The sequence below is a fragment of the Macaca fascicularis genome, chromosome 12 (assembly GCF_037993035.2).
Source record: "Macaca fascicularis isolate 582-1 chromosome 12, T2T-MFA8v1.1".
Classification (NCBI taxonomy): Eukaryota; Metazoa; Chordata; class Mammalia; order Primates; family Cercopithecidae; genus Macaca; species Macaca fascicularis.
The window spans coordinates 114,670,501-114,684,468 of record NC_088386.1 but is presented as its reverse complement, the minus strand read 5'-3'; the positions used below and the strand labels follow the sequence as shown (position 1 = coordinate 114,684,468).

Sequence of the window (13,968 nt, the reverse complement as noted above, 5' to 3'; positions counted from 1 at the left end):
GGTAACAGCTACTGGGATTATCTGGGCTCCTTCACTGGGGCCATGGGAAATTCACAAAGTTCATAGATCCTCTCGCACCTCACAGAAAGCCAACAGCTAAAGAAGAGATGTCCACGAGAGAGGCGTCTAGAAGGCTAAATGAGCAGTGATGGGGGGTCAGAATAGGAAGACCTAGGGCTGCTGGCAGGGGGGGTATTCGGAAGGAGGCAGTGAAGCCCCAAGACGAGGATGACAGGAAATGGGCTCGGCATGTTGTGGCTTCTCCGCCTGTCTACTGAGGAAGTTCAAAGGCTTCTCCTCAGGACAGGGGATGGGAGAGGGGTGAGGAAAGATCTAAGGAAATAAGGACCTCAGAAGACCCCCTCAAATTCAGAACAAAGGACTTCCGGTCTAAATACGTTCTGTATGTTTTCTCCTGAGCTACAACTCAGCAACCTCACCAGGGCCCCAAACAAACCACACATGGCTCACTTAAGGTAGAAACGAAAACCTGCTTTATAAGGCTGCGTGGCCACCACTGGCTTCTCTGCTGAGATATGAGGTGCCATCCAGGCAGACAGGTGACAAAGGGTGACCCTTCCTCACCTTCTCCCCATCACTACCATCCCCCCGGCCCTACAAATACCCATCTCTGTAATGCAACCACTTCAAAAAATACTCTGAGGAGGGACAGGGTGAAAGGGGTAGGAGTTCAGACTGGTCTGAACAGCAGGCTGGTTCCCGTGAGGTAGCTGATGCCCATGCTCCTGGGCAGAGGCTTTTGGAGAGAGGCCAATTATGTGCTCACAGCCAGAAGGGAGTCACTGGTTGACTGGAAAGTGGAGGAAGTAGAAACTCTTGAAGTCCGCCCAGAGTACTTGATCACAGGTAACGTCTGAGTGGAAAGGCTGGGCTCTTTGCTGGTGTCCTCACTGTCCTTTGAGGAACTGGGTTTCTGGGGATAAGGGGAAAGGCCAGTTTGAGTCTTCTTGGATTTGGGCGTGGTCCCATCTTCAGAGAGCAGTAGGCTTCCCTCACAGGAGCTGTGTTTTCTGGAGGGAATAGGTGGTGAAAGAAATGGCTGAGACATCGTTACTGAGACTTTACCTTAGGATTTGCCTTCAGAGTCTGGAGCAGGCATTCACGACATTACGGTGTTGTAGGCCATAATTACATGGATATGTAATAACCATTAAAAAATATTCTATTTACTTGAAGGCTTGAGATCTGCAGTGCAAGAGTGAATGGAGGTGCGGGTAGAGGGCTAACGACTTCCCACAGCTAGTGGGTATGGCTGACAGTGGTCGCTTCAGGAGGCGCTTCTGTCCTCCAGCTCAGCTTCCCTGGGCATACCAAGAGCTACCAGGAAAAGGATGCTATGGCTGCATGTCCTGACAGTCCCATCAACCCCCAGCTGAAGAATGCTGATCTCACTGCCACAGTCTGGGAAGACAGGAGGGAAGAAAACTCTCCAAACTCACAGCCAGCAGCCCATCCCTTGCCCAGGCAGCACTCACCCCAGCTTGCTAGTCTCTGATTTGCTGAAGGCATTGAGTATCACGTCATCCTTTGAGACAGTCAGAAGTGTTGTCGGGAGAGACCACTAAGAGCAAAGGAATCAATGAGACCAAAAGGGCTTGGCAGAGGCAAGGCAGGAGTGTTTGGGGTCTTGGGACCCTCCAGCTCTACCTCTAAGTGGATCATGGGGCTCTCCCCTTCCCTACCCCTCAGGTGTAGGCCCGGGTGGGTAAAAGTCTCAGTTCTCTTCTGAATCAGACAAGAAGTTGAGGCCTACAAAGCACTTTTTGATCCTTGAAAGAAAGGTACCCAGGGAATCCTGGAGGCAACTATTCCCTTGAAAGGAAAGAGTAGTGAGACAGAAGCACAGCCTAGCAGAGAAGTGAGAGAGGCCTCTACATACCAATCCAACTCCTGATGCACTCATAAGGCAGAGGGAGGGGCCTGAGAAGGAGCTGTCCTCCACACTGGCAGCACTCACCACTGGAGCAGAATCAGAGACAACTCCCATGTGGAACCCTTTGTAGCACCAACTCCGGAGCAGATCGACTCCTAGGACAAGATTAGCAGGACTTGTGGTTTAAGAAAGTAGAATCAACTGGCCAATTCTTCTTTCCAGAGAGGCCTATTTCTTGGTATACTGGGATTTAATCTCTCACTAAACATGGCTTTCTGAGGGCTGGGAGGGCACATCACCTTTAAGCTTGTTGCCATGGTATTTCTGTTCCCATTGGGTGGTGAGAATGTTGAAATATCGTGGCTGCTCAAAAAAGCGGAGATAGCGAGAGGAGATATGAGAAGGAAAAATTCGTTCAAACTGACCACGGCGAGAAAACTCATCTTCCATCTCAACCAGAATCCGAACATCATCTGGTGTCAGAACATCCAGCACAGATGCATAGAAGTCCTGTGGTCCAAGGAACAGGGAGAAAAAGTGTGTGACAGAGAGTGTAAACAAGGGGCAGAGACTCAAGAAACTGGGGGACAGGGAGAACACCCCTGGGGTCCTACAGCTCCAGGACTCTCATGGAACTACTGAGGGCAGCCTAGTGGGCCAGCTCTGAAAGACATCTGTTCCTAAGTCTACTGAACTTAGCTAGTGGGGAAGACACTCTTATTTGGGGTCGGGGGAGCCACTGGGGCTGAGAGGTTAAGTAGTTTGTTGGGTAAAGTCAAGACGAGGATCCAGCAATTCAGATTTGGCACCAGTCCTGTATCTGCCATGCTTAAATCCAGCTCCCTTATCTGCTCTGAGAAAGTCAGCTTCCTGGGGTCTCTCACTGTGCCTCTCAGAGAAAGAAACCAAAGGGCAAAAGTCTACAGCTTGGACAAAAGAGGGCGAGAAAACATGGTAAAGACAATTAATGCTCTCCCAGAATGACAGACATGCCAAAAAATCTCTGTGCATCAAAGGATCACAGGCCTGGATTAAGAAACCCTGCTCTAAAGAAAAGCTGGTTGCAGCCAGGAGCAGAGGCTCACACCTGTAATCCCAGCACTTTGGGAGGCTGAGGCAGGTGGATCATTTGAGATCGGGAGATCAAGACCAGCCTGACCAACGTGGAGAAATCCTGTCTCTACTAAAAAATATAAAATTAGCTGGGTGTGGTGGCGCATGCCTGTATTCCCAGCTACTCGGGAGGCTGAGGCAGGAGAATCACTTGAACCCGGGAGGCGGAGGTTGTGGTGAGCCGAGATCGCACCATTGCTCTCCAGCCTGGGCAACAAGAGTAAAACTCCATCTCAAAAAAGAAAAAAAAAAAGAAAAGAAAAGCTGGTTGCTTTTGGGTCCCGAATGTTTAACCAGGGAAGTTTTCTGCTAGCACTGGGGGGAAGACCAACCTCCTACCTGATCAGGAATTTTCTGGGTCAGATAATAGGCTTTCTTCATCTTCTGTGCAGTGACATGCTCTGGAGCCATTCGACATTTGTCCCCGGGGGAGGTGGGCAAGCTACAGCAGAGGCCGGAAAGAAAGCAAAGGGCAGGGTCAGCAGCTTTGTATTTGGAGGAAATATGGAGAAGGTCCAGTCCAGCAGATACCCTTCTCGAGAGAAGACAAAGATGCATGAACAGAGGTTACTTGAGTAGTAGGTTGGACTAAAATACACTCCCCAAAAGTAACCTGAGAGTCATCAAATATTAAGTGAAAGGGTATAAACCACCATCTTTAGGTTGAATTTGAATGATAAAAAATGAGGACCTTGCAATAAGCCTTATTGTGGTATATACTTCAGTTTGTTTTAATTCGGTGAACACTTAACTATATACCCAGCTCTGTCCTACTGGCTGTGTGACCCTGGGCAACTGACTTCACCTCCCTTCACCTCAGTTTCATTACCCACATTACTACAATTACCATAATCACTGTTGAGAGGAATGGTGAGACTCTGTCTCTAAAAAAATAATACTAATGAAAAAAAGATGATTAAAAAGCAACTCTTGCCCCCAAGGAGCTTACGGTATGGCAGGTGGGATACGTCAAATGACAACCACTGGACAGAGCCAAACATGAGTCTACAAGGTACAGTGGGGAAAGCAAGTTTTGTTATCAGGCAAATCAGGATTTGAATTCCAGTCCTACCACTCTCCAGTTGAATGACTTTGATAGGCTACTTAATCCCAAAGAGCTTCAGTTTTCTCCTCTGTAAACTGCAGGTACAAATACTAACCTTACAGGGTTATTGGAAGGATAAATTATAGGGTTTTCCTCACACATCTCAGATACTAAGTAAATATAAACTCCCTCCTCTCAAGAGTGGTTCCCAATGCTTTATGGTATGAAAAAAGAAAAAAAAATGGCCATACTGAGTTGGCTTCATGAAGATGTATAAGCTAGACTTTGATGAACAGTAGAGGTTAATGGCAGGTCTGGCTATGGGCATTTCAGGAGGAAGAAACCCCATAAGCAGAGGAAAGAACACTATGGGGAACAGCAAGAGGCAATAAACATTTCAGAGAAGAGACTGGACCAACTGGTCCTTAAGGATCATTCTGACCTTGAGGTTGTGTGAGTGATCCAGTTTGTCAGGGCACAGGAGCCAGGAGAGGAAGAAGAGAGATACACCAAGAAAAAGGAAGCTGAGACCCTGACTGCCCAGGTAAGGAGTTAATTTTTTTTTTTTTTTTAGAAACAGGGTCTTGCTATATTGCCCAGGCTAAAGAGAGTACAGTGGTTATTCACAGGCGTGATCATCATAGTGCACTACAGCTTTGAACTTCTGGCCTTAAAAGATCCCCCTGCTTCAGCCTCCCATGTAGCTGGGACTAGAGACACACACCAGTGTGCATGTTTAAATCTAATTCCTAGGCCTGTGGTTCCTGAGCAGAGGATCAACATAACTGAACATACTTGAGAGGCACTGATGTGGCATGGTAGCATGTTAGTGGACTGTAAGGGCAAGACTGAGCAGCAAGGGAAACCAGGCAGAAGGGAGTACCCAGAATCCATTCCTTCCCAGAAACTACAGCAGGGCTATTCATGCTGCCAGCGGAGCTGTGAAGAAACAGGGGCCTCACCTGGTGGTGGAGCTGCTGCAGCTGCTAGGGCTGGAAATGACATCCTCTGCATTGGGCAGGACAAAACCTGCCAGATTCAGAAGGTCACGAATCATCTGGCCTTTGATGCTGATATCCAGTGGAGAGTTGGAGTGGAGGCTTCAGAAAAAGGATAAAAAGAGCGATCAAAGCAGCACTCCGAAACAGTCTCTGGTCATATGTGCAACTCAGGGCTAGTCTCATTTACTTCCTGGATTCCCTAGGATGAAAGCTGCTCAAACATTCCCATGCAGGATCACCATCACAAGACTCTCTTGCCCCAAAGACGGTGAATAACCTCACTCAGAGTGGTAAACCTGCCCATGACCTTGATCTGCTAAAGGAAAGCAAGCGGTAAGGATCCACTTAAAAAGAACAACTTGCCAGGCGTGGTGGCTCACACCTGTAATCCCAGTACTTTGGGAGGCCGAGGTGGGCGGATGATGAGGTCAGGAGATCGAGACCATCCTGGCTAACACAGTGAAACCCTGTCTCTACTGAAAATACAAAAAATTAGCTGGGTGTGGTGGTGCACGCCTGTAGTTCCAGCTACTCGGGAGGCTGAGGCAGGAGAACTCTCTTGAATCCGGGAGGTGGAGGTTGCAGTAAGCCAAGACCACACCACTGCACTCCAGCCTGGGTGACAGAGTGAGACTCCATCTCAAAGGGGGGAAAAAAAAAAAGAACAACTTACTAGAGTGGCAATGGGAGCGTGAGGATAATGGAAGGATTCTATTGTGAGTGTCCTGAGAATACCACCTACCTTGGGGAAATGTTGACTTCCAGGACCCAGGGCTTGAGGTTTTCGTCTAGCATGATGTCAAAACCAAAGAGTTCGTGGCAGCTATACGGCCGCCGCACATACATCTTGAGCAGACTCGTCACGTAGGGCTCTGACCTGGTCACGGGGATGAGGAAGTGCTCAGTTCAGCTCCTCCCAGAGGGCTCTACCCAGAGCTATCCTGCCAAAAGAGTGGCCCAGAGATAGGCAGGCAGAAGCAACCCAGGAAAGGTAGCTGTCAAGAGATGCCTCTGATCTGGGACCAGCTCCTGGGGATGAAGTTCAGTAGATGAGCAGAACTTAACTCTGGCCACTCCTTCCTATTCTCCATCCTTAAAACCAAACCACAGCAGGGGCAAAGTCCAGAGCACAGCAGTGTGAGGCCTGGGAGAAAGGAGGGGGGTCAGCGGCAGGCCCCACGCCCAGGTTGGCAATGTGACTCACGAGATGATGGTTTTGACAACAACATCCTTTATCTTCTCCCAGATGGCATCACTATTGACTCCCTTCTGGCTCAGGTAGTTCCACAAAGCCTTCAGTGCCCTGCAGAGGAGAAAGAGGAAGTATTAGGAATTATATTCTAGGAATGAGTGACAAAACAAAGAAAAAGTAAGAAGAGACCTAATGGTATTTTCTTCATATCTCTTCCTTTGACAGTTTAAATTATGAAAGAGACGAACTTGGATGCAAATAGACCAATTCTTTTTTTTTTTTTTTTTTGAGATGGAGTTTTGCCCTTTCACCCAGGCTGGAGTGAAGTGGCGCGATCTCGGCTCACTGCAACCTCTGCCCCCGAGGTTCAAGTGATTCTCCTGCCTCAGCCTCCTGAGCAGCTGGGATTATAGGCACCCGCCACCACGCCCAGCTAATTTTTGTATTTTTAGTAGACAGGGTTGTGCCATGTTGGCCAGGCTGGTCTCGAACTCCTGACCTCAGGTGATCCACCCACCTTGGCCTCCCAAAGTGCTAGGATTACAGGCGTGAGCCACCACATCCGGCCTCAAATAGACCAATTCTGAATTGGTAATTGTTATCTCTGGGTCTTATATTAATCCTCCACTCACCATGCCCCTGAACTTCCCAAAACCCCAGAACCCTGTATTCCTCTAGGCCTTCACTGGCCTGGGACACTCTGCCCTCAGTACCATTTGTGGCCCTGGCAGGCCATTTCATCTGCATTGGCCTGGTACTCGGCATTCTTTTTATTGACACTGTAGTTGGTCAGGTGCATGAACTTATTGCCAAGGCTCTTCATGGAAGGAGAATACCTGGAAGTAAGCAAAACAAAGGCAGAGGTAAGATGGTGACAGAGCAGATGGAGAAGGGGCCAAACATTTCCCCAAATACTGAAGAGGTGAAGAACAAGTACACAGATCTTTTCACAGCCACAAGAGCCTGAGAAGTGTGTCTGTTGGCCAAGTTCTGAAAAACCACAGCTAAACTCATCTCCTTTATCCCACCTCAGTCCCGTACACAGGAAGATATTCCCCAGATTTAACGAAGTAGAGAGCCTCCTTATTTCCCATTTCCTGCCTTCTCCCTTGCTAACAAAAACTATCAAAATATTTGTTATTTTCCTGTTTGGTGTCTTCTAGTTTCCCTCCCTCTGAGGAAAACAAATCCCCAATATTGTCAGAGGATACCTCACCACTGTCACATACTTGCAACTGGCAAAGCGGACCAGTCCATCCGAAAAGAGGTAAATCCGCAGAGGATCGTAGGAAGTGACGTAAACATAGATCCGCAGGTCAAACTTGCTGCCGCTGATGAGGTAGGGTTTGTGTAGATACCTACATAAAACAAAGGCCAGCTTCTCATCCAGCCACATGATGGGGCTCAGTGGGAAACCAAGCCACAGAAAAAGCCAGCTAACAGTCCCCAATATAAAGACCTTAGAACCGTTGGCTAAGGAAGCTCTTTGGCTGGGAGAACAAAGGGCAGAAGAACATTGTAAGAAGGGAACCTCGAGGCCAAGGAGGTGGGAGGATGGGGTAAGGGATATGTGCTACAGGCTCACCTCTGTACCAGGAGGGGCCTTCGCTTAGGGAGCTGACTCCACTTATGAATAACCTGGATGCCAATGCCTCGAGCTGATGCTGGCTAGGAGCAGAAAGGAGATGAGATTTGCTCCAGGTCCAATACTCTGTTGTTCCCACTCAGACCATAGTCTCCTGCCCACTGTGATTCACTCACTGGCTTCACAATCCACTTTTGGCGGCTGCTGCTCTCCCATGCTTTGCGCAGGAGCTTGGCGTCCTGGGGCAGGATAAAGGACTGGGGGAAGAAACTGAACTCCTTCTTGCCAAAGCGGCTCTGCATGCGTGACAGGTTCCGCCATAGCCGGTCCTTCCTCCCAATCTGGAATGAGCCTGGGAAATGGTTTAGCTACAAAAGGAAAAAGGGTGAGTGTAGGAAGAGGGCAGAAGTGAGGCCATAAGGAAGATGACAAGACTCACTCTACCATTCCAACTTCTTTAGCAGCACTCCAAGCTGTTGTTCCATCTTACTATCACCACCCTAATGGTCCTTAAGTATCCAACTGCAGAGCACTCACCAAAAGATGATTAAAACACAGACAAAACAGAGTAACGTAAGACAGACATGATATTCACCTTAAGTGCAAAGAAAAAGCTATTACACCTTTTCCATGAAACTCTATGGGATGAGGACAGAAAAGCATTTCACCTTTAGTAAGTCTGGGGGCAAGGGACTCATTCATTCCAACGTGAGACCAGAAGTCCTCTTTACACATATTCAGCTTGGGAGAATGGAATGTGCAGTGGTCATAGGGAAACATAATAAACAGAAAACAGACAGTCTAACTCAAGACACTAAATCAGAGGAAAAAGTGCCTTTGAGAAGCTGCAACTGCAGGATTTCAGAGCTACACCCTCCTATGAGGTTGGATTTCAGGAGAGGGACTCCGCTGCCCCCACATAGCAAGAAGCTCCAAAATACTGCAGCTGAACTGGAGATGTACGTGATCCACTGGAGTCTCTCACTGTACCCCCACCCTGTACTTTCTCCTCTGTACAGCTTCCTGACTTCTCCATGGTCATCATCCTCTTCCCGCCCCCTACCCCCTACCCACATCATCACCCTCCTCTTGGCCTAGTCCAAAGTCCAGGGAAACAGCTCCTCAGAAAGGGCCCCTACCTTCTGATGCTCTCGAATGGATCGGAAACTAGGAGACTTCATGTGGTGACCCCAACAGCCCAGCCAGTCATCGTTTCCTATGGGAGGTACATCAGGAATCAGCCTTGCTAACAGCCCAGTCCAGGGACAGAGAAAGGCCCAGAGGCCCCAGAACTGGGCACAGCTCCCAGACTTGGTTTTCAAAGAGTTGCTATGGAGCTGTCCTACATGAGGCCCTGGGGCCAGGGACAGAACAATGGCCCTTTGTCTCTCAATTCTGAACAACAGGCTTAGCCCAGGATTTCAGAGCTACACCCTCCTATAAGACTGGATTTCAGGAGAGGGCCCCAGCTGCCCCCACATAGGCACGAGGTGTCTAGAGCTCTCCCCCTACTCAAAGCCCATCTATTTGGGGCAAAAAGGACAGGTTCACAGTAAGGCAAGCAACTCACTTTTGCTGATTTTGAAGTGGGACCGTCCAATGGTCTGCTTGACAATGTTGGGGGTCACTGTGCTCATCTTCCACCGGAGCAACTTCCTCTGCTCCCAGGGAAGTTTCTCCACTGGGAAGAATGCAAGGGGTGTAGGGATGGGGGGTGGAGAAGAGCAGAGAGTCATGATGAGAAGACAAAAAAGATGGTATGGCTACCCATTTTTCCCTGGGCAGGCAAGTCACTATTGCTCCAGATCAGGGTTTCAGAGGAGCACACTTTGGGAAGGAAGAGGGGCTGTGCAGCAATGAGGAACAAAGAAAGGGAAGACTGAAAGGGAAAAGCAGCAAGGTTGGAGAGCATGAACTCAGCATGACATGGCAAGGCTGAAAAGGGTCAGCTAAAGGACAGACAAGAAAAAGGTTGCATTAGACCTACGACCATGTGGGGAACTGAGCACAGTTCTGGAAACCCTCTCCCACCTACTGCCACCTCCTCCCAACTTAGCTAGCAACCTTCTCCCGGGGGCTCTTCTGGGGTTTGACACTTGGCCAGGTTTACCTCTCTCATCCCGAGTGCCAAAATAGATGGTAGGGGGAACGTTGGGAAAGAGACTGTAGATGAGGGCTGGTCGGACAACTTTCTCATGATTGGAAAGGGGTTTGGTCAGAATTTCCATACAGCTTCTAAGACGAAAAACAAACACGGACTAGAGAAAGGGAAAAAGCAACAGCCCTGAAGTGTTGTTACTATGATGTACGATTTCTTTCCAAGTGCTGTCTTTTAACTTGTGATTCTAAAAAGCCAGGTGCTCAATAATTAATAATTATTTTATACATATTAATCCATAAGGTACTAGGCTAACCTACACATAACCACACCATTAAATGTCACCTAAAGACAAGGTTTTCCAATACTTCATTCTGCAATACAGCTCCAAAATTTTCTGTGACAAGACATTGTCTGGGAAAGTCCCTGACAGGAGTGGTTCTGAGGGGAAATGAATGCGGGTGGATACTAGTAGAAGAATGTGCTATGCTAAGATGAAGAAATAAATGAGGGAAGAAAAGAATGATGTGAAAATTACGAAGGAGGAAAACCAAAAAAGATCTGAGGTGTAGAGACTTTTAAATAGAAAAAGGGGGAAAAGCAATAGAAAGAAAAGAAACAGTGATACTTCTAGTTCATTTTATATTTAGGTTTCATCTAAAGATTCATGGACTGTTAGTGCTTTTCTCCATTTTGGAAGTGATTTGTGACACTGGAATTTTAGGTTAACAGTATGGGAACAAAGATCTGGATGTAACGAAGAGATGTGGCTGATCTGGGGCTATGGGGTTCCCTACTGTTATTCCAACAAGGGCTTGGCCAAGGCAGTCTCAAGGGGTGTCAACATAGCAGACATATCAACTACCTGTCAGGTATAAGCTGACAGACTCAGATCGTTCCTTTAACTAGCACTGAAAAATGGAGAAAATAGCTATTACTCTTTACAATTTAGATAATATAATCCACGAATATTATTATAACATTAATTTTTAGTTTAAAAAAGTCACTTTACCTGTTATTATTTTCAGCATGACAGAAATAGGCACTGTACATGAAACATTTCAGTGTTTTAAATCTTAAAGATTTTTAATGAATTTTAGGGAATCAAGTTAAATACTAATTCCCAATGAAAAATTCCTATTAATTCAACTCTATTCCTCATTTTCAAAATTTTTTCTTCAAAGGCTTTTGGTTTACTGAGTAGAGAATTTAAGATTGTTGAAGTCAATAAGAATGAGTTAAAATTTAAAAACAAAGATAGAGGCCGGGGGCAGTGGCTCACGCCTATAATCCCAGCACTTTGGGAGGCCGAGGCAGGCGGATCACCCGAGGTTGGGAGTTTGAGACGAGCCTGACCAATATGGGGTAACCCCCATCTCTACTAAAAATACAAAATTAGCCGGGCATAGTGGTGCATGCCTGTAGTCCCAAATACTCGGGAGGCTGAGGCAGGAGAATGGCTTGAACTCGGGAGGCAGAGGTTGTGATGAGCCGAGATCATGCCATTGCACTCTAGCCTGGGCAACGAGAGCAAAACTCCATCTCAAAAAAAAAAAAAAAAAAAAAGATAGAAACATAAAATGGTACAGCCACTCTGGAAAACAGTTTTGGCAGTTTCTTAAAAAACTAAACATGCAATCATCATACAACCTAGTAATTGTACTCCTGGGCATTCATCCCAGAGAGATGAAGACTTATATTCACACAAAAATACGTACATGATTATTTATAGCAGCTTTATTCATAACAGCCAAAAGCTGAAAACAACCCAAATATCCTTCAACAGGTGTATGGTTAAACAAACTGTGGTACATCCATACCACAGAACACTATCCAGCAATAAAAAAGAATGAGAACTATTGATACATGCAACAACCCAGGTCAATCTCCAAAGAATATGCTGAGTGAAAAAATGTCAATGTCAAAAGGTGACATACTGCTGTCACTCTATCTGTGTAACATTCTTGAAATGACAAAAAGGAGAACTAGTGGTTGCCAGGGGATTAAGGAGGGAATGGGAGTAGGAGGGAAGTAGGTGTAGCTATAAGAGTAGCAGGAGGAGGAATTCCTACAGTGATGACAACATTCTGTATCTTTTTTTTTTTTTTTTTGAGACAGAGTCTTGCCTCTTGTCACCCAGGCTGGGGTGCAGTGGTGCGATCTCAGCTCACTGCAACCTCTGCCTCCCAGGTTCATGTGATTCTCCTGCCTCAGCCTCCCGAGTAGCTGGGATTACAGGTGCCCACCATCATGCCCAGCCAATTTTTGTATTTTTAGATGATGTTGTATTTTAGTAAAACACAGGGTTTCACCATGTTGGCCAGGTTGATCTCAAACTCCTGACTTCAACTGATCTACTTGCCTCAGCCTCCCAAAGTGCTGGGGTTATAGGCGTGAGCCACTGTGCCCAGCAAAATGTTCCATATCTTGACTCTAACAATGTTAACAACATCCCAATTGTACTATACTGTACTTCTACAAGCTGTTACCCAATGGGGGAAACTGAGTAGAGCGTACAGGGGACCTCTCTGCATTCTTTCTTACAACTGTATGTGAAATCTATAATTATCTCAATATCACAAGCTTAATTTAAAAACAAACAAAAAACCCTTGTGAGTCGTCTCACAAGAGTCCTAAACTTCTCTTCAAGAGACCTGGCTTTTAGTCTAGCCATGCTAGAAACTATGACCTTGGAACAGCTACTTCACTTCTCTGGTCCTCAATATTTACACTGGACTTGATGGCTTCCATCTCTAAAATTACATGATTCTTAGAGCACGACAGGAAATGCAGTGAAAATATTGTTGTGTAAAGAAACAGGTAGTGTTTCCAATGATTTTTCTGTTTTTCAGTGGTTGCCAAATTTTCCATAATAAATATACAAATACTTCATAATAGAGAAAAAATAAGATTTTAGCAATCTAAAAGTATTTTAGTCATCTTTAAAATGCAGAGTGGTTTGGAATTCATCTATCTCCATTTTTGGTCAGGTGCAGTGGCTCACACCCCTAATCTCAGTGCTTTGGGAGGCTACAGCAAGAGGATCACTTGAGACCAGAGTTCAAGACCAGCCTGGGTAATATAATGAGACCTTCCCCCACAACTCTACAAAAAAAAAATTTTTTAATTAGCTGGGTGTGGTGGGTGGTCCTGTAGTCCCAGCCGTTCAGGGGGCTGAGGCAGGAGGATTGCTTGAGCCCAGGAGTTCGAGGTTACAGTAAGCTATGATGGATCCACTGCACTCTAGCCTGGGCAATACAGCAAGACTCTGACTCTAAAAAATAAAAATATGTATTTCCATTTTCTTGAAAATTATGTTTAAGCCTCATATAGAGAAGAAGTTATGTGCAATTTGTAGAAGTTAATTAATTAATGAGCAAATGATTAACAAACACCTTTTGTGAATTTTATCTTATATATCAGGAAGGCTAAAGGGCTGTGTAGCAGTCCTGAAGTAGGCCCTTAAGTGTAAAAAAGGTAGGACTCCAAATCAATTACATGTCAAATATCTTTCTCCTATGAAGAGTGGAGGTACTTAATCAACAACCAATATATATAACCCGAAGTAGTTTTGCTTTTCTGGAAGGAGGATGGGTTGGGCTGAAAGTGACAACTTACGCATCAGACTCAGGGTGCCCGTGATGGGATTTCTATCCACCTTCACAGAGAATCCCAGTTCTCGCTCCCACTTTCCAAACAGCTCTGTCTCCACCTTACAGGTTAAGGGCTCTAAAATTGGTGTGCTGCTGCCACACCATCACATTTCACAGAGATGTAGCCCATCTTGTCCATGCTAAACAAGGCAGAGAAGGCTCCCTTTATTCCTAGCTTCATCTAAGGCAGGGTTGATGCAAAGAAAAGCAACCTGACTCTGGGTGCTCCATATATTGGTCAAGCCCAATGATATACAGCTAGTTTTTCATTAAAAATTAGGGCCAGGTGCAGTGGCTCATCCCTATAATCCCAGCACTTTGGGAGGTCAACGATCACAGGTGTGTGCCACCATACCCAGCTAATTGTTTCTATTTTTAGTAGAGATG

The 13,968-nt window shown here is 46.2% G+C and overlaps 1 protein-coding gene across 12 annotated transcripts in view; it reads right to left on the bottom strand.

Moving 5' to 3' along the window:
• Positions 1 to 477: 477 nt before the first annotated feature.
• The window catches only part of TTLL4 (tubulin tyrosine ligase like 4), a 45,119-nt gene continuing 31,628 nt past the window's right edge, over positions 478 to 13,968 (bottom strand). For 6 of the 12 annotated variants that reach the window (XM_065526104.1, XM_005574311.4, XM_065526105.1 and 3 more), the window contains 15 exons: positions 9,941 to 10,065; positions 9,401 to 9,511; positions 8,970 to 9,046; positions 8,007 to 8,198; positions 7,831 to 7,913; positions 7,475 to 7,603; positions 6,959 to 7,081; positions 6,258 to 6,356; positions 5,796 to 5,930; positions 5,015 to 5,152; positions 3,347 to 3,449; positions 2,194 to 2,404; positions 1,979 to 2,049; positions 1,497 to 1,582; positions 478 to 1,031 (listed from right to left, as the gene is read on the bottom strand). In XM_065526104.1, the coding sequence (XP_065382176.1) occupies positions 776 to 1,031; positions 1,497 to 1,582; positions 1,979 to 2,049; positions 2,194 to 2,404; positions 3,347 to 3,449; positions 5,015 to 5,152; positions 5,796 to 5,930; positions 6,258 to 6,356; positions 6,959 to 7,081; positions 7,475 to 7,603; positions 7,831 to 7,913; positions 8,007 to 8,198; positions 8,970 to 9,046; positions 9,401 to 9,511; positions 9,941 to 10,065 (1,939 nt within the window). In that variant the 3' untranslated portion in view covers positions 478 to 775. The remainder of the gene's footprint in view (positions 1,032 to 1,496; positions 1,583 to 1,978; positions 2,050 to 2,193; positions 2,405 to 3,346; positions 3,450 to 5,014; positions 5,153 to 5,795; positions 5,931 to 6,257; positions 6,357 to 6,958; positions 7,082 to 7,474; positions 7,604 to 7,830; positions 7,914 to 8,006; positions 8,199 to 8,969; positions 9,047 to 9,400; positions 9,512 to 9,940; positions 10,066 to 13,968) is intronic. The other 6 variants (XM_074010152.1, XM_074010151.1, XM_074010155.1 and 3 more) reach the window with 1 other exon arrangement.